At 43.4% G+C, this 22,164-nt stretch overlaps 1 protein-coding gene across 1 annotated transcript in view; it reads right to left on the bottom strand.

The window, feature by feature from the left end:
* Arhgef28 (Rho guanine nucleotide exchange factor 28) overlaps nt 1-22,164 on the bottom strand; it is a 174,600-nt gene that overhangs the window by 137,729 nt on the left and 14,707 nt on the right. Inside the window, exons 4-6 of the mRNA XM_028790206.1 lie at nt 10,840-11,023; nt 8,119-8,299; nt 3,852-3,918 (exon numbers count right to left, since the gene is read on the bottom strand). Of these exons, the coding sequence (XP_028646039.1) occupies nt 3,852-3,918; nt 8,119-8,299; nt 10,840-11,023 (432 nt within the window). The remainder of the gene's footprint in view (nt 1-3,851; nt 3,919-8,118; nt 8,300-10,839; nt 11,024-22,164) is intronic.

The raw sequence follows: 22,164 nt of genomic DNA, 5'->3' as shown, positions 1-22,164 counted from the left end.
TCTCTCTCTCTCTCTCTCTCTCTCTCTCTCTCTCTCTCTCTCTCTCTCTCCCCTACCCCCCACAAATCAGCATGTAGTTCTCAGCTACTGTGGGTACCACCATGCTCCACACCTTAATGGACTAACCCTCTGAAGCTGTAAGCAAGCTCCCAGCTACATGCTTTCTTTTATAAGAGTTGCCTTGGTCATGGTGTCTCTTCACAGCAATAGAACAGTGACTAGACAGGGCCATTTAATTTGTTCAGAATAACTTCCCAATTATTCTTCAGACACAATAACACTCATGAAATTATAAAACCATAACTGGTTCACAGTAATAATAATAATAAAATCATTTATCACATGCACAAAGACAGCAAATTTAATTCCAGGCTAAAGCTATTATAGTTCTTTACTGTATGATAGCCTCAGACACCAGTTTAAGTTTCCACCCTGATTATTACCACAGCAGGAGGAGAGCAGCACAGCCTGCCTAATCTCTAATGTACAAAGAGATGTCCAGTTTAGCATTGAGAGAAACTAAAAGAGCACACTTTTATCTTCTGGATGCCCTTTCTTCCAGCTGAGTCTTGGTAGGCATTGGAGAGGAAGAAACCCAAGTACCTTCACGTTAGTCAAACACTGCCCTCTGCTGGAAGGTGCAAACAGCTCCTACCATTCCTTCAATCTACAAAATTTGCCTTTTAGTTATGTAGATCTAGCAGACTTGGAGTTCTTGCCAAACTCTTTGGGTTTGGTGCCTTAAGTCCTGTTCACTTGGTTGCCCCATAGGTCCATCAAACTCATCCTGTTTAAACGGAGTACACTGTGTGTCATAGTCCTGCCTTCTAGCCCACCCAGAAACACACCCCAGGCCTGTCTTTCCTTCCCACCACACTCATCTCTTTCCCAACAACATTCATTGATTCCCACCTCACCCAAGACAATATTCTTTTAGCCCCTCTCTGCCCTAGACAACATTCATCTATCCCCACCTCACCCCTCACCAAGTTGTAGTCCTTCCGAAGCCCTCTGGTCAGTCCCCTGGCTTCCACTTGCCAGCTCCTAGAATTCTCTGGGAAAAGTTACAGCCCCCTCCCCTGGCTCTTCTAAAATCCCTGCCAATCTGGCTGCCCTCAGGCCTGTGTTCCTGGTATTTCTACTACCACACACGGGTGTGCAGATGGGAAAATGACCTATATTCTATCCCATTCATCTCCACTATCTGGAATTCCCTTCTCTCCTTTAGATCCCACCTCTGGGGGCACATCTTCCATGAAGGCTGCCTTGATTCTGCCACAGGCTACAACATGCTTGAGGCATGTTGTTTTTTTGCAAATGGAACACTTGCCTTACTCGGCAGAAGAGCTTGTTTTCCAGTCCAGCCACAACTGCCAGTCTCCTCGGCTCCAGGACTTCGAATTCTAGTGTTTATTTAGACTTCATTTTTGTTCTCAATTATTGAAGGTGGACAATAAGGGAAGAAGGATGCACGAGATGACATAATCCCTATAAAACTTCAGAGGTTGACTCTTTTTTTTTTTTTAATTTTTTTTTTTTAAATTTATTTATTTTATTTATGAGTACGCTGTCTTCAGACACACCAGAATAGGGCATCCAATCTCATTACAGATGGTTGTGAGCCACCATGTGGTTGCTGGGATTTGAACTCAGGACCTCTGGAAGAGCAGTCAGAGCTCTTAACCGCTGAGCCATCTCTCCAGCCCCAGAGGTTGACTCTTAAAGGACGTAAGAAATAGAGGTGATGTAAAGGTGTAGTGAGCACTCAGAACTGGCAGGTCAGAATCTTTCCTTCAAGTACATCTACCAGCCAAGTAAGAAACCTGATCAGCTATGGTTACAGCAGTTAAAAAAAAAGGCCAAGTGCTTAGGGAAAGGCAGCACTCCTGACAAGACCAGAAAGAAGTTCCTAATATGATCTTCAAAGAGAAAAATGTAACATTACCTAGACTACCTCTTTGGGCAAGCAGAGCAGCAGTAGTCACAGAACACAGCCAGCCGAGGCAACTCCTGCTGTGAACTCCCGACTCCAGCCCCAGAAGCAGCAGGGGCAGGAAACTCGGTTGCTCAGGCTTAACCCAGGAGCAGATGTAGTATGCGTGGATGACACATAGACCCCAGCACCTCCTCATAAATGCTCTTTCTCCAAGGCGTCTTTTCAGCCAACACAGAGGCAAAGGACCTAATTTTACACTAGCTGTCAAATACTTGGAATGCAGCTACCCTGTGCTGCTAATTAAATGCAGACTCAAAGTACTAACCAGCTGTTAACACTCTCATGGCAGAGAAACAAGGATCTGGCCACGGCTGTCCCTGACTCCAGCATCTCAGCCTCATCAGACTGGCATTCCTTCACATTCTCTGATACTTCATGAAGTCCCATCATTATCCCCAAATGAAATAGATAATTAATTCAATGCCACAGACACATGAATATTTATTTATATCTACGTATAATTTCAAAATAAAGATGTCAATATAATACCCTAGCTAGGATACGTAGCAAAAGGAAATTGAGGATAATAAGATCATGTGTACTTTAACATTGACCGTGTTTCCCTGTGCCGCTGGAAAGCAGCGGGTATGGCCCTGCATGACGTCATGGCCATGCGCCTCAACAAGGGCCACGTACTGATGGAGAACATTAGCAAGCTGAGGTGAACACCTCACCAAGCATATCAGTTCCCAGTGGGACTTGATCTCGGAGGTGCATGGCTTTTCCTGCTTTGTGAACACTGCGCTGTGGAGGTGAGCAAGGACAAGCGTGCTCAAGTTCATCTAGAAGAGGGTGGGCACGCACATCCACACCAAGGAGAAGAGGTAGGAGCTGAGCTGTGTGCTAGCAGCCATGAGGAAGGCCTCGGCCAAGAAGGACTGGCCTCCTCACTCTGCATCCCCAATAAACACAAAAACAAAGAACCTGATGGCTCTCTGTGCAGATGATGATTAGATTTGTGTGGTGCCTGGATTTAGAGGGAAGTTAAGATTCTATTTCACACAAGAAGCACAATAATATGCAAAAAGCCAAGTAAGAATGCTTCCTACGATAAAAACATGCTTAGTGTTTGACTTACTATGGGAATAATTTGTATAGGGAAAATGTGTGAACTACAATGAAGCTTTTATAACACGCTCCCCCCCCCCCAAAAAAAATGCTCAGCCATGCTGAATAGAATTAGGAGCAAATGGTACTCCTGCTGGCAAGCTGAGTGTTCTGGGAAAGTGTGGCTGACTGATTCCTTGTGCCTTATGTGGAGTAGAATAATAACACTGTATTATAAAATCATCTCACAGTAGAACCCCCACCATTAGCAGAACGGCATTCAACCTTGGTATAAGTTCTGTAGGACCAAGGTTTTCATTTACCATTCTGAACCCTGGTAAACACCCCTGATGCATCATCACACCTCATCTCTAAATGACAGCAATACTGTCCACTCCTTGTGACAACAAAGACACTTTTATGCCTTTAGAAGCATTCTCCTGAAGATCCAAGCCCAGGGTAGGAGTTATACAAAGCTTGACTGAGCAGAGGCTTGTCTCAAAGCGTGAACAAAGCTAACTGTGGAAGGAGGAAACCAGGGGCGTTTGGGAGACACCAGAAAAGGCTGTGCTGAGACAGCTCTGAAGATCTGGACCACAAGCACCTGGTCCAGGGCCACCAATGGAACCACGTAAATGCTGGCTGAATAAAAAGCAAACAAAATCAGGCACTGTGCATAGAACCTACAACCCCAGATCTTACCTCTACACTCCTTATTTCCTGCTATGCTCTTTGCTGCACACACTGACAGACTGGTTACTAACCCTGCATTTTCTGGGTTCCCTACATGGGGTAGAAACAGACATACCTTCTTCAGTTTCTGCAGCTCCAGAAGGCATGGTTGCTCTCTCTGTCTTGGCTTCTTGCTCAAGAGCCTACAAGACAAAGTGGGGGGAAATAGTTGAAAACCATTTTGGGCTCCAGGTATGTAAAAGAAAGATAAAACCATCTCAGAGCTTAGAACTGGTTACTAGCCCTAACCCTGACAAGGAGGCATGTGGGGGGAGGGGGTAAGCCCTGATAGAGGAACTCACAGACAGTGTCTCAGGAGGACAAAAGGAGATGGCCAGGGGCAAAACCCCTGCCACAAACCTTTGCTTTTTCTGCAGTTTATAACCACAAGTTTCTCAGAAACGCCATGTCTGAACCAACACAGACAGGATCTTGAGACAAAAAGGGAGAACTGAGTGTGTGTGCACCTGTCATACTGGGGGATTCTATATCCCACATCATACACATGTGACAGGAGAGGACAGATGAGGAGGCAGGAGCACAGTCGGGGCATATCCAGAGTGACCACAGGTCAAAATGTAAGCAGGCTAGCACAGGCTATCCCTGGCTGGATCCAAGTTGCTGAGCCATCTCAAGGCCACAGGAAAAAGCTTCCCTCTTGTGACCATAATGGTTTCCTTTCGAGAGTCCCTCAGCCCGTGGAAAATATGAAGAAATATAGAATTATATGTTAATGTGCTGAACTGCTAAGTGGCCAAAAATGGTACCAGCACAGGTTCTACAAGAAACCTCCAGCCTCCTTGGGTGGAAAATCACACAACTAACATAGCTGCCGAGTCCTTCCAGGCATACTATTAGGCTGGTAAATGGGATGCCTCACTTACTGACTATCTCAGAGCATCCTAAGGTCAGAATGAGTACCCAACATACAACACAACAAACGGCAGTGGGCACTACGTGTCTAGGCATCCACCATGGGCTACCCCTGTCAGTGTCCCCATATAAGAAGTCTTTTTCCCTCTTCTGGAACCCACATATTAGGAAAGGTCTAGACCAAGTCTACAATGGGTACTCCTAAGGAAGTGTGGCTCAGTTAAATTTTATTATCAACTTGATACAGCCTAGAGTCACCTGGGAAGAGGGTATCTTAGTTGAAGAATCGTCTTAATCAGATTGTCTGCAAGAGACTCCTGACTGATGAAAGGAACCTCTTCTTACAGTAGGACTCAAAAGGTGACTCCCTCCTTCAGGCTGCTCGGGGTGGTCATGTTTATAATTCACCAACTAATAGATGTTCTTTTCAGTGTTGGGGGCATGTGTGAGTCTCCTTCCTCTCCCTCTCCCTCTCCCTCTCCCTCTCCCGCGCCCCGGCCCCCTCCTCCCCCCCCCCACCTCCCCCTCTCCCTCCCCCTCCCCCTCTCTTTCCCTCTCTCTATCTCTCTGTCTCATGCCTGTGGATCAGATGTAAGCTCTTAGCTACTGTTCCAGAGCTATGCTCCCCACCATAATAGTCATGGACTCACTCTCTGAAACTATAAGCAAGCCCCCAGTTAGCTGCTTTCTTTTATAAATTGCCTTGGTCATGGTGTCTCTTTACAGCAATAGAACAGTAACTAAAACAAGTCTTTACTGCACATTGTCATGGTGTTGTCACCATCAACTCTACAACAGAGTGAAAACACGAAACAGTAACAGCTCTGACCAAGTGTGGCTTCGGAAGGTGCTGAGCAACAAGCTCAGGACTTGACAAGGTCTCATGATTAACCTCTGGAGAGAGCTGTAGGTGACTGAGACATGCCCAAACCACCTAGAATGAACATGTCTCCTTGAGGGGACAAAATATGGCTATGTTTCCATGTACACAGAGCAGCTGCTCAGACCATGGTCATAAAAAAACAGACTTCAGTCCAGATCCAATAAAGCTCGAGTTCTTTTTCTTCTTCCCTCCTCCTCTCTCTCTTTCCTTCTTGTGATTTGAAACAGGATCTGAGGATGTAGCCCATGCTGACCTAAAACATGTAATCTTCCTGTCTTAGGACCTGGGGTACTAGAATTACAGAATTATAAGTCACCACTCCTGGTTTAGCATGAATATACTGTATGCATATTCCATATGTAATTAATACTTATTGTCCACAGTTGTCTAAGTGTGGTACAGACATTCCAAATAAGAATCGTTTCCTGGGGCTAAAGATACAACTCAGTGGTTAAGAGCACTTGCTGCTACTGCGGATAACTAGAGTTTAGTTCCCAGAAACCACATGGCAACTCACAACCACCCTTAAGTCTAGCTCCACAAAATCTAATACTGGCTTCTGATTCCGTGGGTACCAGGCACATATATAGTGTATATATACATACACACAGGCAAAACATGCATACACAGAAAGTAAAAATAATAATTTTTTAAAAAAACTGATCTGCCTTTTGCTTATACTTCCAATAACATATAATCACGCATGAACGTATAGAATTATTTGTCATGTCAGTTGGAGTGAATGCCTTTGGATGACAAAAGGGATGCTGATCCCCCATTTACCACCCAGCCCATCCCTCAAAGCAAGAAGGATAGAGAAAGTGAGGGCATTTGGACCAAAAGGTCATTTCATTGTAATTGATTATTTTTGTTTATTTATTAAGACACAGGATGACCTCAAATTCATGGCAATCCTCCTGCCTTAGCTTCCCAAGCAATAGGATTACAGGAGTAAGCCACCACACCTAGCTCTTAACTGGTTCTATTTTTTTTTCACAAAATGAAAACTTGAGAAAGTGGTTATTCAGCTCTCTTGCTATGATTACTGTAGAGCCCCCTGTAATGTATAATAATAGCATTTCATTTCATTCATTGTGTGCCTTCCCCAAAGTCAGTATCTTAAATGTGTGCAATATCAACAAATCCGGTTGAAGGATTCTGTAAGGATGCAGATGCACAGTGTGATTGCTGCACACAGAGCTTGTCCTATTCTTCTTAGTTTAGTCACCGTGTGCCATGCTGTCCTCTGCACAGCTCTCCCAGGGCCATACACGTTGCCAGGCTCTATCTCTGGGGTTTCTGAGGACAGACTCCTCTTGAGAATATGTGCCCAGCATCTGCCTGGTGGGGACTCATCACCACTTAGTACTTCTATGAGGAGCCACATGAATGGATGGAGGTTTTAGTATCATTCACTTAACAACTAAAATGAAATGAGAAATGAAGGTAAATTGAAGCCAAGCCCTCACTTGTATATACTGAATACAATACTACATGTCAGGAAATTTCACACAAAATTTCCTACAACTCAATGAGAGTCAGATCAGACTCTGAAGAGTATGTTTCATTTCAATTAAATAAAATTCCACATGGGATATACTGATAATATCTACTTGACATATAAATATTTTAATTGTATTTGTAGTTTGATTACATAACATAAACATAGAAGCCAAAGGCTATGATAAACTGTGGTCTCTTTCTCTGGGTTGATGTTTGAATCTGTTTGATAAGCTGTACAGCAGAGGAAAACTGTGTCTTACTAAGCAGATGCTTGACACACAGGAGGACACAGGGTCTAGACAGCGAGTCCGAGGGCCACTGAGCAGGGCACTAGACTGAACCAGTTTCATTCAAAACAAGTTTGCTTAATACAAACAAACAAAAGAAGTAAATATTCTTTGTATTTGTTAGGAGTTTAGGAGCAACTAAGAGTGATGAAGCGTTTTCATCCTGAGATGGGCATGCTGTAATAGCCTCCCGATCTTGTGCCATGCCCATGGCAGAGAGAAGTAAGCCCCTTTATGGAAAGATTACATTCTCATCTGTCCTTTTCAAACAGGACAGAAGTTTAAATCACCTAAGTCATAAGAAAGCCCAGCAATAGATGCTATTGACTGTTTTGGGTAAGAATTAGAATATCATCAATAAGTACAAAAAATTGCAATATTAGAATATTGGAGTTCACTTGTGAGAACCTGGCATAGAGGCATATGCTTGCAGTTCAAGTAGGATGTAAAGATTGCAAGTTCAAGGTTATCCTGGGCTGCACAGTGAGACCTTGTCTCAGAAAGTAAAACTAACAAAATAAACACTAGAGAAGTAAAAATCTATGGACCACTGGTTCTGAGTATGACCGTTGGTTCTGAGTATGGACTACTGGCTCTGCATGTAGACTACTGGTTCTTTTTGCCTAAATCTATGTTGGTCTTCATTCCACTGATCTAACCAGGCTCTAACTCCGAGTCCTCAAGCTTTCATTAGGAAAAGGAAGTGTTAGCTACCAAGCATCGTTACAAATCAATGCACAGACGCCTCGGGTACTAAAGGAATGGGTGCCGTTGAGTACTGGAATAATGATACAAACCTTGACAAGAAAGGCCCTGTCCCAGAAATATTTCCGGAAGAGTTTGATATCAGCTTCCAACAGATGCTCAGCTGTGTGGTTAACGGTCAGAGTTAATGTTTCTGATGAATGGACGTACTGCAGAGTGGCATCTTCGTTAAGACGCAGTCGGGCGAAGCCTGGGGAATGGTTACCCTGAAAACTGAAACATCACAGGTCAAAATCCACAGAGCTTCGCAGAACCCATCCCTCATCCTGCCCCGATATTACACATCCAAATAGAAAACAATCCTTAAAAGTCACTTACACACTCAATTGTACAAGCTCGTGGAAACTGATCTGGGTCAAGTCATCTTTGTTTTTCCATTTAGTGGTGTTTTAAAAAAGAATGTATGTTTCAAGGGTCCCCATAAAATAGCAAAACCATCCTGATTTTTTAGAATAGAAATTTACCTCACTATTTCACTCTCTCTTTAATCAGAAAAGATGTCTCTCCCTTTAACTGAGCTCATGGAGAACAAATTAGCTGGCAACCAATAGTCTGTTAGGTGATTATAATGGAAAACAGATAGAATCTCCAGGGAGTGTGGTGAGGCTTGGATGTAATAAACAACTGTTATAACATACTGGCACCACTGTGCTAAATCATGTCCATAAATTTGATTAGGTCATATAGGTCATTAACAATGAAACAATGTACCCAGATTATTTGAATATCAGCTTATTTTCTCGTCTGTGTTAGCTATACGCCTTCTCGATGGCTGGGATTACGGCAGTAAATAAACACAGCTTAAAAGATCATACAATAACAGTAAGGATGCCTCGGGTGAAAGCACTCATGTTCCTCTCGTGGTCACATCCCAACAGACTGTCTGAAGATCCCTCGCTTCAGAGAACCGGCTCTACCATTTCCTCTTGATCTTATTTCGCTATGAATATTTGCTTTATAGAAATACATTAACGAGCCTGTAACTCATAGTGGCTTGGTTTCTAATTTGTCGCTGCTACTACAATGCTCTAGAAGATACATGAATTTATTAGAAGTGTTACTTTCAGGTTTTGAATCTTGATTACGCCCAGGCTGGAGAGATACGCATACATGGCATATTACTCTCTCCAGCTGCTGGGCAGTGGCAGAAAGCATCATCTGGCAGTCAGCTACACAGCCCTGAGGCTACAATCCGATCTCTCACAGTGGACCACGCTGCCCAGCGATGTATAGGAGGCTAGGCATAGCAAATACACTGGGGTGTGTTTATAGTAAGTGCAATTTGGGATATTTTTGACCTAAAATAGGTCCACAGACTCCATTTAAAATCAAGGAGTCTCTGAGCTGACCTATCTCCATCATGTGGAGTGACAAAAAGAGATCCATAGATAACAGTTGTATCAAAGACAAGGTCTTTACACTAATTACAGAATCTTCTAGAAAACAAGTCCTCATGACAACAAGCCACTGAAGTGAATAGACCGTGAGCCTGGCAGCGGTATAGCTGTGGCTAATTCAGAACACAGACACTCTATATATGATCCTATATCCTATAATCAGAATCAAGTCTGTGAATGGACCTATTAAACATGTACATTTTAAAACATGCAGTATCTTCTAGGGTTGGAACTGGAAGGTGGTACAAAACAACCAGCAGATGAAGGAGTCCCTCTCCAGGGGATAACACTGCACCAGATGCTGTCATTCAGCCAGAGGACATGTTCTTGCCTCATTCTTTGTAGCCAAGCAAACAGGGTTGTGTTCATATGCAAAGGAAAGAACAATTCCCTCTGGAGAGATTTGTCCCTTGGTTAATGACTATTTGATCAAATAAGGCAGGGGAGGAGAAAGAGAAAGTTCTGGTTTCTGCCTAATGGCTACTTACGCTTTCTGCCTAATGGCATCAAATTACCATTAATTAATTGCATCAGATTAATTACATTGAGTTATATGAGCCAAACAAGAAAAGTCATCCCACTAAGACACACCACATAATAATATTCTAACAATATTTAAACTTTATGCTATAATTTCCAATGATTCTATTTTATTTATAATTTGTATTGTACCATGTGATAGCAAGGCAATCACTATATATGACTCCTTTCAGAAAAATTTACAATAACAGTTCATCTGAGCACAAAATCCACTGGTGAATCACTAGGAGTGTTGAGAACATAACCCGCACAGACAACTTCATAGTTAACAGATTACCTCCTTTATGTTACTTCACTAAACCCTAGGGACCAACCCATAGGGTTTGCCTATTATTCTGACAGTGAAAATTATGACCTTGACATTGGACTAGAAGTAGTCCAGTAAGGAAAGCAGAAGCAGTCCCATCTCTCAAATGATTTAGAAGACAGACATAAAAGTAAATGGTCATATTTGTGTAATTATAAATTGTGATTGTTACTAAAATTAATCATAATTATAAAAGGACGTAACTCAGAACTTTTGCTTAGGAAATAGTGTTGAAGATAAAACCCAAAAGGCAGTGTAGGTCACTGTTTGGCCAATCCTTTTTTTCATTGTCTCCCATCTCTGTGTCACAAAGAACTCCCAACAAAGGAATTTGCTTATGCTCTAGCTATACATATATATGTACTGTTTACAAGAAAGCTAGCTGTAAAAAAAAAAAAAAAAAAAGATAACATCAGCAGATGCTTTCGTAATCTCCATTTCCCTGTAATGCTTGGCAGGCTTTATCTAGACACGGGCTAAGAGAGACAATATCAAGCAGGTGAACTCACCTTGTGATGTCTTCCACCAGTGTGGAGTGTCCATTATGCAAAGCTAAGTCTAATGGTGTGGTGGCCTCTTCATTAGGTAGCTCCAAGGCCTTGACTCCTCCAGGGAGACACAAGAGGAAGTGGAATAGCTTAGGCAGGGCCCATCTCACAGCCAGGTGCAGGAGAGACTCTCTGCGTAGAGACACTGAAGAAAAGGAAAAGGGCGATATTAGTTCCTCCAGTTATTAAGGTTTTTTTTTGTACATTTTTCCTAAAGAGATGATGTGCTGGGTATAAAAGAAGCTCAGAGCTGGAAGGAACCTGAAGCAACACATCTTGACCTCACGCTCTACGAATGGAGAGGGGTCCTGGGAGGACACGGAGCCAGGGAACACGAGAGCTAGGGCACCATGACTAGTACAGGCTCTTCTGTCCACTATGCTGTACCTTGCTGCTCTCTGTCACTAAGGATGCAGGAACATTGCCTGAGCACACAGGCTCTCAGGAAAGATCATCCTTTGGAAATACACTTGCCAACTTCTAAGGCACCAATGAAGAAGACCCACCGTGCAGACATGGCAGGCTATCAAAGCTAAGGGCACCATTCATCCCTCATGAGAGGCTGTAACAGAGGCAGTTTCTTAAGCCCAGAGCACTTGTGACTATGGTCAGTCCCCAGCCTTATAATGTCAATTTTGCCCAGCATTTAGGTCCCTGGAGACATCACACTGCCAATGGCACCCTGGTGCTACGCTGCAGTGCAGCACAGGCCTTCGCAGATGCCCCTGACCAGCGAGCCTTAGCAGCCTCATGATGACTTCCTCTGAAATATTTAGTGCCGTGTGTTATGATCAATTCCTGACTCTTGCTGTATAGGCTGACAGGCCCTTAATGATTTTCCTTCTTAACAGTAGCTGGTAATGTAAAAATCCATTAAGTATGTGCAGAATTTAAATGTGATTAGCTATTGAAGTTTCAATTGTGTATGTATGTTGACTTCATATGTAATTTGTAAAGTATTTATACACCTGTTTCCCTACTGTAATAGCCGAGTACCTAGGACATAGGTGATTGATGATAGACAATATTGTAAATGTGTAAACTATACAAACATTTTTACATTAAATAGCTAGATCCAAGCTGGCTGTGATGGCCCATGCCTGGAATCCCAGCACTCAGGATGAGAGGCTGGAGAATCACTGTGCCCAGGAGTTTGAGACTGACCTGGGCAACACCACAAGGTGCAGACTAAATACATACACATACGTACATACATACATACATACATACATACATACATACATGTCAGGTTCAAGAAATCCATATGCCTGATCACATTTTAAAGACATCTTTTCTAATAGTCTGAACATTAAAAGCTGGTCACTACAGATCTGTTGTGATAAGTAGCACACAGTAGGGGTCTCATAAGTAATGATACTGACTATGGACAATGGAATGAAAGGCCTAGCAGGTTAGGGATCTTTCCTTCTGTCCTGTGGGATTCCTTGAACATCACAGTCCCCGGCACACTTGCTAAGCATTTGCAGGTGAGCCGATATTACACACAAATGGCGAATCCCTTCGGAATTGGCATTTTGTCTTTGACTGTGCTGCTCTGTGGAATACTCACTGCTCTCAGTTCTGTCTTGTACAGCTCCTACATGGACTCTCACCACAGAAACGGTGTCCTCCCACATACAACTGGGACATTAAGGACAAAAATGCCAGCTTCCCACACAGCTCACTGTCCACAAAACCATGATCTTATTGTTTCCCTGTCTTCATTAACATAACCTCACTATTGCCAGAGACTCCTGCCCCAGCAGACCAGTGATTGTTTACTGTGGAAATTTTCCGAGAGACTCATCAACCCTTCAGCAGGAACCACCAGCAGACAGTACAGAGAAGCCCTAAATACCATTTTAAACTATCATGAGCCTTGCCAACTCCTAAGGAAGCCCCCACCAACCCTGCCATCCACCCCACCATCACTAACTCTACACCCTCGGCAAACGCTCTTCATTAAACCAAGCATCAGTTTCTCAGACAATTTCTGTCTTACCACCCACAGCCCCTGAAGCCACTAAAGGTTTGTAGCAGGGCTACCTGGCTTACTATGACAGCAATAAGCACAGCTCTGTCTTCTCAGAGAACATTGAACCCAACACAACAGAGCAATATTCTTCTGTGCATGAATACAAAATAAAAGTCCTCAGTTTGCATTTTCACAGGTCTATCTTGTTCTCTCTGCATCAGTGACCATGGGGCTTTACACTTCAAGTAGATAAGGACCCATACCTGGGTCCTTGGCACAATAAAGCACCACCAAGTCCCCTGCATAGTTGCTCTGTCATTTGTCATGTGACATAGCACAGATCTCCCTCCACAGTGAAATAACAGCCCAAATACCAAACCATCTAAAAACAGACCTGGAGCCTGGCTGTACATAATTCCCACACATTTGTTTGACAGGCTTTGTCTCATCCTTATGAAAATCACAAGAGGTGTTGGCTTTTCCTCTTCACATGCTGGAAACTCAGCCTACTGCCTCCTGGACACTAAGCATGAAAGAATTGATCTTTCTTTTACCCTTGAAGTTATGACCGTGAAGCTTTTTTGACTAAAAAAAATTATGGCTTTCACTGTGAACATATTCCCAGTAGGACAAGTCTGACAACATCTGTACTTATTTTTCCTATTTTAAATAATAACCAGGAAGAGACTTGTAAGGATCAGGTAACAAAACAAACACACACCTGCACACTGAGTACACGTGTGCACGCACGCACACATGCACATGCACATGCACACACGCCACTGGAGGACAGCCTATCAGCACAAGACATGCAGCAGCCACAGTGAGTGGAATTTTTACATCACGGATCCCCGTCTGAACATGGTGGAAATTGTCCCATGTTTGTACAGGTTGCAATTTTCTTCTATGGAAAACGCAACTGAGAGAGCAAATACCTAAAGCCATGGTGTGAAAATAGTACCATTGGTAAAGGCAAGTACCGTGTCAGTTGTGTAAGTGGTATTCCTTATTGTCAGCTGTACTGTTCTAAAACTGGGGTGCTGTTGACTATATTCAGCTGAGTAAGAAGAGCCTTGCTTCCTCCCAAGTCCATAGGACTAGTCCTAGGCACCTCCTCTCTATATGTGTGGGGAAGGGGAGGAGTCTATCCCCACATCTGGAATGGGAAACAACAGTAGGAATCATGCTCAGTGTTCCCTGTCCCCTAGCCTCAGAACTTCTCCACTCCTGGAAGAGAAAGAAGAGAATGCAGGGAAGGAAGACTCTTCTGATGGTTAAAGAAAGCACATAATAAAATTTCCCGAGTGTTAAAGGGATAGCACTTTCTCGCAGTATAAAGTTCACTATGGAGAAGGCAAACAGCTTGAGAGAGGAAACAACGTGACATATATAAATAATTCTGCTTGCTAGAAGGTTCAGATTTCTTAACAGCAGCCAAGAAAACAGGTTGTGGAAAGGGGTTATACAGTCTGGCAGAGGTAAGGCTGTTTAATTAAAATGAACAAAAGAAAAAAAATAAAGAACCAAATAAATGTCTCTCTCAGTGTTTGCTTAGTACTAGGTGGTATCTGAAGTAACACGGCTCAGACAGAATCACTAATAATTGCTGTGATGGGGCACATGAAAAGGTATGACTTCTGCCACCCTGGGAACACAACCACCCAGACACAGAGAGGAACTGAACAGCCTGTGACTTTCAATAAACCACTCCTGCGTCAGAGCGGTGAGGGCCCATCTGCCGGGAACAGTGAACAAAGCTACACAAAGGCCTCACTCTGTGGAGCATTGGGTTCTTTGCAAAAAGGACCCGACTCCTCCAGGCTCATCACCGTGACAAGCAGCCACCCACAGAAGGGAAGACTGACTTTGGCACAAGGTTGAGAAGATATAGTCCTTCTTGACAGGGAAGGTGTGGTGACAGGCACGTGGAGTGGCTGGGTGCATTGTGTTCACAATCAGGAAGCAGAAAGAGGCAACTGTTGGTGTTCAGATGGCTTTCTCCTCCACCCACCCACCCCCACCCATCAGAATGATGACCCCTGTGTTCAGGGCAGATCTTGTCTCCTTAATTAGTACTCTTCAGATGTACTAATTCAGATGTACCCAAAGACATGCCTCACTACTAGTTCTCAGGTGTTTCTTAATCCACTTGAGTTGACAACTGAAATTAACTGTTGTAAGTTCACCTTAGCTTCTTTGTGGCTGATCTATCTGTGTATTAAATGGCAATCCTGTTGGTTTCTGTTTTGTCCTATTGACAGTGTCCTTTGCCTTACAGAAACTTTGCAATTTTACGAGGTCCCATTTGTCAATTCTTGATCTTAGAGCATAGGCCTTTGGTGTTCTGTTCAGGAACACCCAAGTATTCGAGGTTCTTCCCCACCTTCTCTTCTATTAGTTTCAGTGTATCTGGTTTTATGTGGAGGTCCTTTATCCACTTGGACTTGAGCTTTGTACAAGGAGATAAGAATGGATCAATTTGCATTCTTCTACATGTTGTCCTCCAGTTGAACCAGTACCATTTGTTGAAAATGCTGGACAGTTTTAGCTCCTTTGTCAAAGATCGAGTGACCATAGGTGTGTCGGTTCATTTCTGGGTCTTCAATTCTACTCCATTGATCTTCCTGCCTGTCTCTGTACCAATACCATGCAGTTTTTATCACTATTGCTCTGTAGTACAGTTTTAGGCCAGGGATGGTGATTCCTCCGGCAGTTCTTTTATTGTTGAGAATAGTTTTGGGAAAAGATCTTTACCAATCCCACATCCGATAGAGGGCTAACATCCAATATATACAAAGAACTCAAGAAATTAGACTCCAGACAACCAAATAACCTTATTAAAAAATGGGGTATAGAGCTTAACAAAGAATCCTCAACTGAGGATACTCGAATGGCCGAGAAGCACCTAAAGAAATGTTCCGTATCCTTAGTCATCAGGGAAATACAAATCAAAACAACCCTGAGATTCCACCTCACATCAGTCAGAATGGCCAAGATCAAAAACTCAGGTGATAGCAGATGCTGGCAAGGATGTGGAGAAAGAGGAACACTCCCCCATTGTTGGTGGTGTTGCAAGATGGTACAACCACTCTGGAAATCAGTCTGGCAATTCCTCAGAAAATTGGACATAGCATTAACTGAGGACCCAGCTATACCACTCCTGATCATATACCCAGAAGGTGTGCCAACATATAACAAAGACTTATGCTCCACTGTGTTCACTGCAGCCTTATTTATAATAGCCAGAAGCTAGAAAGAACCCAGATGTCCTTCAACAGAGGAATGGAAAAAAAATGTGGTACATTTACAAAATGAAGTATTATTCGGCTATTAAAAACAATGAATTAAAAAAATTCTTAGGTAAATGGATGGAACTAGAAAATAGCATCCTGAGTGAGGTAACCCAATCACAAAAGAACACACGTGGTATGTATTCACTGATAATTGGATATTAGCCCAGAAGCTCGCAATACCCAAGATTCAACTCACAGACCACATGAAGCTCATTAAGAAGGAATGGGTGCTTTGGTCTTTCTTAGAACAAGTAACAAAATACTCATGGGAGCAAATACGGACCCCTCATAGGAGACAAAGTGTGGGACAGAGACTGAAGGAGAGGCCGTCCGGAGACTGCTCCACCTGGGTATCCATCCCATGTGCAGTCACCAAAGGTAGACACTGATGTGGATGCCAGGAGGTGCATGCTGACAGGAGCCTGATATAGCTGTCTCCTTAGAGATTTTCCAGAGTCTGACATATACAGAGACAGATGCTCACAGCTAACCGTTGAACTGATCATGGGGTTCCCAATGGAGGAGTGAGAGAGAAGGAGCTGAAGGAGCTGAAAGGGTTTACAGCCCCATGGGGAAAGCAACAATATCAACCAATCAGAGCTCCCAGGGTCTAAACCACCAGCCTGGGAGCACTTAGGGAGGGATCCATGGCTCCAGTTGCATATGTAAGGGAGGATGGCCCTGTTAGGCATAGGTGGGAGAGGAGATCCTTGGTCCCATGAAGGCTGGATGCCCCAGTGTGGGGGAATTCGAGGGTGGGGAGGTGGGAGTGGGTGGGTGGGGGCACATCCTCATAGAAGCAGGAGAAGGGGGATGGGATAGGGGGCTCCTGGGTGGAGGGGAAATGGGGTAAGGGGATAACATCTGAAATGTAAATAAAATGTCCAATAATTTTTTTTTAAAGGCAATCCTGGATTTTCTTCCCTATTCTCCTCAAGACATCTTCCCTATTGTCCCAAGGCAAAGTCCAGGGCTTCTCCTTAACAGTGCTAACCTCTCCCATCTGACTCTATCCTTTCCCATCTGACTCTGTCAATACCCACCCAAGCTTCGGCTCCTTTCCTCCTCAACAGACTTCAGTTTCAGCTTTCTGTGCTCCCTCTGTCTCTCACTCTCTGTCTCTCATTGTATCTAAATCTTGGTAAATATTGTAAGTAGTTACCATGTCACATCCTAAATATTATGCCAGTGTCCACCAAATAATATAGTCCATTATTTTTAATTCAGCCTTACTGAAAATTTCAGGACATGGGCAAGCTGAACCAGATTCTTCCGAGTACAGTGTACATGTGTGTAAAGTACAGTGTAAGTAACATCACAGTAAATGAAGCCGAATTGCTTCGCATAATTAGTATATGCTAATGAAAGTACTTAAAACACAATCAGTTAAGCAAGACTGTGGACCTCATTGTCACTGCATTCCTTTAAACACGTTGGGACGCCTTACATTATCTAATAAAGAAACTTGTGTCTTACATCCTATGATAAACTCATGGGATGGCTGTTTGGGGAGAATTAGCGGTAGGTGTGGCCTTCCTGGAGGAAGTATGTCACTGGGGGCAGACGTTCAAATGACTCATGCCATTTTGAGTTAGCTCTCCCTACTCCTGAATTGAGATGTGAGCTCTCGGCTGTCCCTGCCTCTGTGCTGCTGTCTTGCGATCATGGACTCTAACCTTCTGTAACTGTAAGCCCCATTAAACTCTTTTCTTTTCGAAGTTGCTATGGTGATGCTGTTCTGTCACAGAAAAAAAAAGGAAAAGAGTTATATAATAGTATTATAACACTAAAAATGAATTACAAGGTCAGTGAGAAGGCCTGGTGGATAAAGCCTGGTGTCCTGAGTTGTGTCCTCAGAATCTCCATGGTGAAAGAAGAGAACCAACTCTTGTAAGTTCCTCTGACCTCCACACACCCACTGTAGCACATCCAGGTGCTCTAAATCAATCAATCAATTTCAAAAATTAGTTACAACACTCAACACCATACACACACACACACACACACACACACACACACACACACACACATCTAGAGAACAGGATTTCTATTTTTTATTTTTATTTTTTTATTGGATATTTTATTTACATTTCAGATGTTATCCCCTTACTCCCCCACCCAGGAGCCCCCTATCCCATCCCCCCTCCTCCTGCTTCTATGAAGATGTCCTTACATATGCAGCTGGAGCCATGGATCCCTCCCTAAGTGCTCCCAGGCTGGTGGTTTAGACCCTAGGAGCTCTGATTGGTTGGTATTGTTGCTTTCCCCATGGGGCTGTAAACCCTTTCAGCTCCTTCAGCTCCTTCTCTCTCACTCCTCCATTGGGAACCCCATGATCAGTTCAACAGTTAGCTGTGAGCATTTGCCTCTGATTATGTCAGACTCTGGAAAATCTCTAAGGAGACAGCTATATCAGGCTCCTGTCAGCATGCACTTCCTGACATCCACATCAGTGTCTACCTTTGGTGACTGCACATGGGATGGATACCCAGGTGGAGCAGTCTCTGGACGGCCTCTCCTTCAGTCTCTGTCCCACGCTTTGTCTCCATATTTGCTCCCATGAGTATTTTGTTACTTGTTCTAAGAAGGGCCAAAGCACCCACACTTTGGTCTTCCTTCTTCATGAGCTTCATGTGCTCGAGAACAAGATTTCTAAAAACAGGTGAACACTCAAGGCTCTCCCCACCACAATTAAATCAGGACATCTGAAGAAAAGTGTGAGCTGCCACATTTCCTAGCGACTCTAACACAAAACCAGAGTTAGGGTTCCGCCTCTTGAAGTCAGTGAGTGTTTATTAAAATACATCCCTAAGATCTGCCTGCCTTCTAGAGCACAGTTTTCCCAATCTGCTCTGAAGAACTGTGATCAGCTAAGAAGAATGTATTCAAAGGACAAAAGTGACTAAAGCCCTCGAGTTTCACAAGTTCTTTTTCACTCAAAGTGCTAACTACTAAGCCAGGAAATGGTTTAACCACTTAGCAAAGGGTTAAAACTAACACTGGACAAGGTTAAAAATCTAGAAGCAAATGATATTCTTAAAACCTTTTAAAACACAAGTACATTCAGGAACTGGACTTAGTAATGCTTTACAACTCCCAAGGGAAGCCACCATAGGAATGTATTCGGCATAGTAAGTTTTTGAAGACCAATGGCTTTTCATTCACATAAATCCAATTCATTAAAAGGAGTTCTACTTCAATTTCCCAAGCCGCACAATCATGCAGGTCTCGACTTGTGCTCCCAAGTTATGCAGCAGACAAATATTAAATAGGAGTCTTTCTGTGTGCCAAACCCAAGTGTAGGAGGAACATGGTCCCTCCCTATAAATAGTACACAGTTATTTGTGTTCAGAATAAAATAAAGCCTGACTATAAAATCATTGTCCAGTGAACTAGACTCCTAAGTCTTAGACACAAAGACTGTATGAGGAAATAAGAAAACCACGCAGCCAAGAAGAAAACTTATCTGTTTGCCCAACCTACAAGGTATCATGACTTGGAATGTTTATAAAATGGCAAATACAAAGAGCAAAATGTACAGAGACAAGAGGAAAATAAAAGAAGTGGTTGTCATGGAAAGCACACACACAGGCTCTGAGATGTATACAAGGTTGTCAGGGAAACTAAGACAATGGGCCATGCAGTACAGCATCTTCCATCTGCTCAGGGATCCAGCGGTAAACATACAACCAGCCTTCAATACAGAAGGTGGGATGCTGGTGAATCTAAAGTAAAGAGAATCTCTGTAAAAAGAGATACAGAGCATCATAAAGAACAGCTGGCCAACGTGGCAGCCATAGCTAGATCCTAAGGTCAAAAAAGGAGACATGGAGAGTCATTAGCACAGTGCTGGGAGATGCTTGCCTGAGGCTTCTTTCTGCATCAGATGCATTTGAGACAGTCAGATCGTAAGCATAGATAACTGGAAAGAATCTCAGAAAACATCTATCACAAACCATTGTCGCAGATATTCTGCCCTGTGTGTCTACAGCTTAGACGGATTTGGACATATTTTAGCTTCTGAAACTAGAACTAAATAGTTGAAACACTAAAAAGTCTATTAGATCTCCAAGATGAAGACTTCACTTCGGCTTTTACATCTAGAGACATTCCAAACTGAAATACACAGCCCAGGCAGCAGTACCAGGCAACGAGAATCCAGACATGACCTTGCACAGCGTGAAGGGGAGCGAATGAAGGGGCTCAAGACCTGGATGTGGGCACTTCTGGAGCTTCAACTCTGGGGAATTGCCTGGTCTATATAAGAGAAAATGATACTGACCCAGTTTACTACCTCAGAATGTCAGAAATAACATACAAGCCAGGGATCCCAAGAACAATACAGGATCTTTCTAATGTAAGAAGTCGCAGACTACTGTCACTGTTAAATAGATGTGTAGCGTGTTTGGAAACAGTTTTTCTCTGGTTACCATTTAAAAGCATAATTGAAGGGAATGATCTCTGGCTTAGGACACCCTGTAATTGCATCAGTGCTGTGCTCAACATGAGCCATTAAGACAAATTATCTGCAATCCCCTGGCTGGGGCAGCAGGCTGTCATTAGGTGTCAAGAGCACCAATTATCCCAGACTTTCTTTCCAGACTATGCAATCCATTTTTCTTTCATTGACTACTGCTTCTTCAAGTTAACCATCTATTCACAGTGAGCTTGCTTGCAGCTTCTGCTCTTCCCTCATGCCACAGGGGAGTGGAATCCTCAGACGCATGCCTTGTTGGCCTTTAGGGACCCTGCTTTTGGTCTCAAAAGAAAATGCATTGCAGTTTTTACTGTGTGACTGACAAGCAGAAAAGAGTGGATTTATCTTGCAACTGGCCATTTGAAGTCAGCAGTAGTTATTTCAGTTCAAATACAACCAGGAAATTAGCCAATAATCTACAACTGCTCTATTCATTGTCCTGGTACTAGACACCAGAGCCTCATGTCCCTGGTCCCGGGCTAAGAAATATTAAAGTATTGGGAAATGAACTACAGCATCATTGAGAGATTTTTATCCAATTCATTCAGTGTCACGGTCACAATCAGCAAGGGCAGTTCCAGTGAGGGGTGAGAGAAAGAAGGGAAGCAGAATTGACCAAACAGGAAGTCGGTATCAAAGGGTTGGATACGTAGGGTGAGGCTGGGCAGGTCGGAAAGAAGTTTCAATAGAAATGCAGACGTCATAGCCTCTTCCTCCCAAGATGCATTGCAAAAGAGGGGGCAGAAAGATTTTACAAATCAGAGGTGGTGGATGATTCCAATGATACAGTATTTTTCTCTACACAGCAGGGTAGATGCACATATGAACATTATGTGGTTGTGACCGCATTGACCAGACCCCCACAACCTCGAGACAAACAACAACAACAACAACAACCTCAGAATGGAAAGGAGGAAGTAGGCATGAACTCTCATCTTGCTGAGGAACAGTTAACAACTGGTAGCTGAAGCGGAAACTTCTAGTTCTTCAGAAAGTTAGTTGTGTCAAATGTTGTTTTGCTGGGGCACACAGGTATAAGGATGTCTTGCTAAAGCCAAACACGTGAGAAAGACTGTTTTCCTGAAGCAGACATGAGTGAAAGGATGTTTGGACATAGTAGACACGTGAAAGAAGGCTTGCTGAAGGAGTATAAATATGGCCCCACAGACAGTGGGAGAGGAGCACTGAGCATTGGTTTGTTTTGCTCTTCCTCACTATTCTTCACTAATGACACGCATGTATTGGTTCACCTTACATAGCATTGTTGAGCTCAACTTGTGATAACACTGCCATTGAGAGAGACAGTCACCCAAGAACTGCTTGGGAGGCTCCTGTGGCAGCTTGCCAGTTCTGTGGCCTCGCCTCAGGCTGGTTGTCGAGCCTGGCAGTTTCTTTAGGATTGTACTACAGCTACCTGTTGTCTGCTTGCTGAAAGGACTGGACTGTAGCTGCTGGTTCAGGCCTGATGTCTGCCTAGAGGACTGGTCCGCAGCTGCTAAGTCGTATTTGGTATTTGCTGTGGGACTGAACTGCTGCTAAAG

Source organism: Grammomys surdaster, unplaced genomic scaffold (assembly GCF_004785775.1).
Source record: "Grammomys surdaster isolate TR1022 unplaced genomic scaffold, NIH_TR_1.0 125876, whole genome shotgun sequence".
Classification (NCBI taxonomy): domain Eukaryota; kingdom Metazoa; phylum Chordata; class Mammalia; order Rodentia; family Muridae; genus Grammomys; species Grammomys surdaster.
Note: the sequence above shows the minus strand (reverse complement) of the source record. Positions and strands in the feature narration are given on the sequence as shown.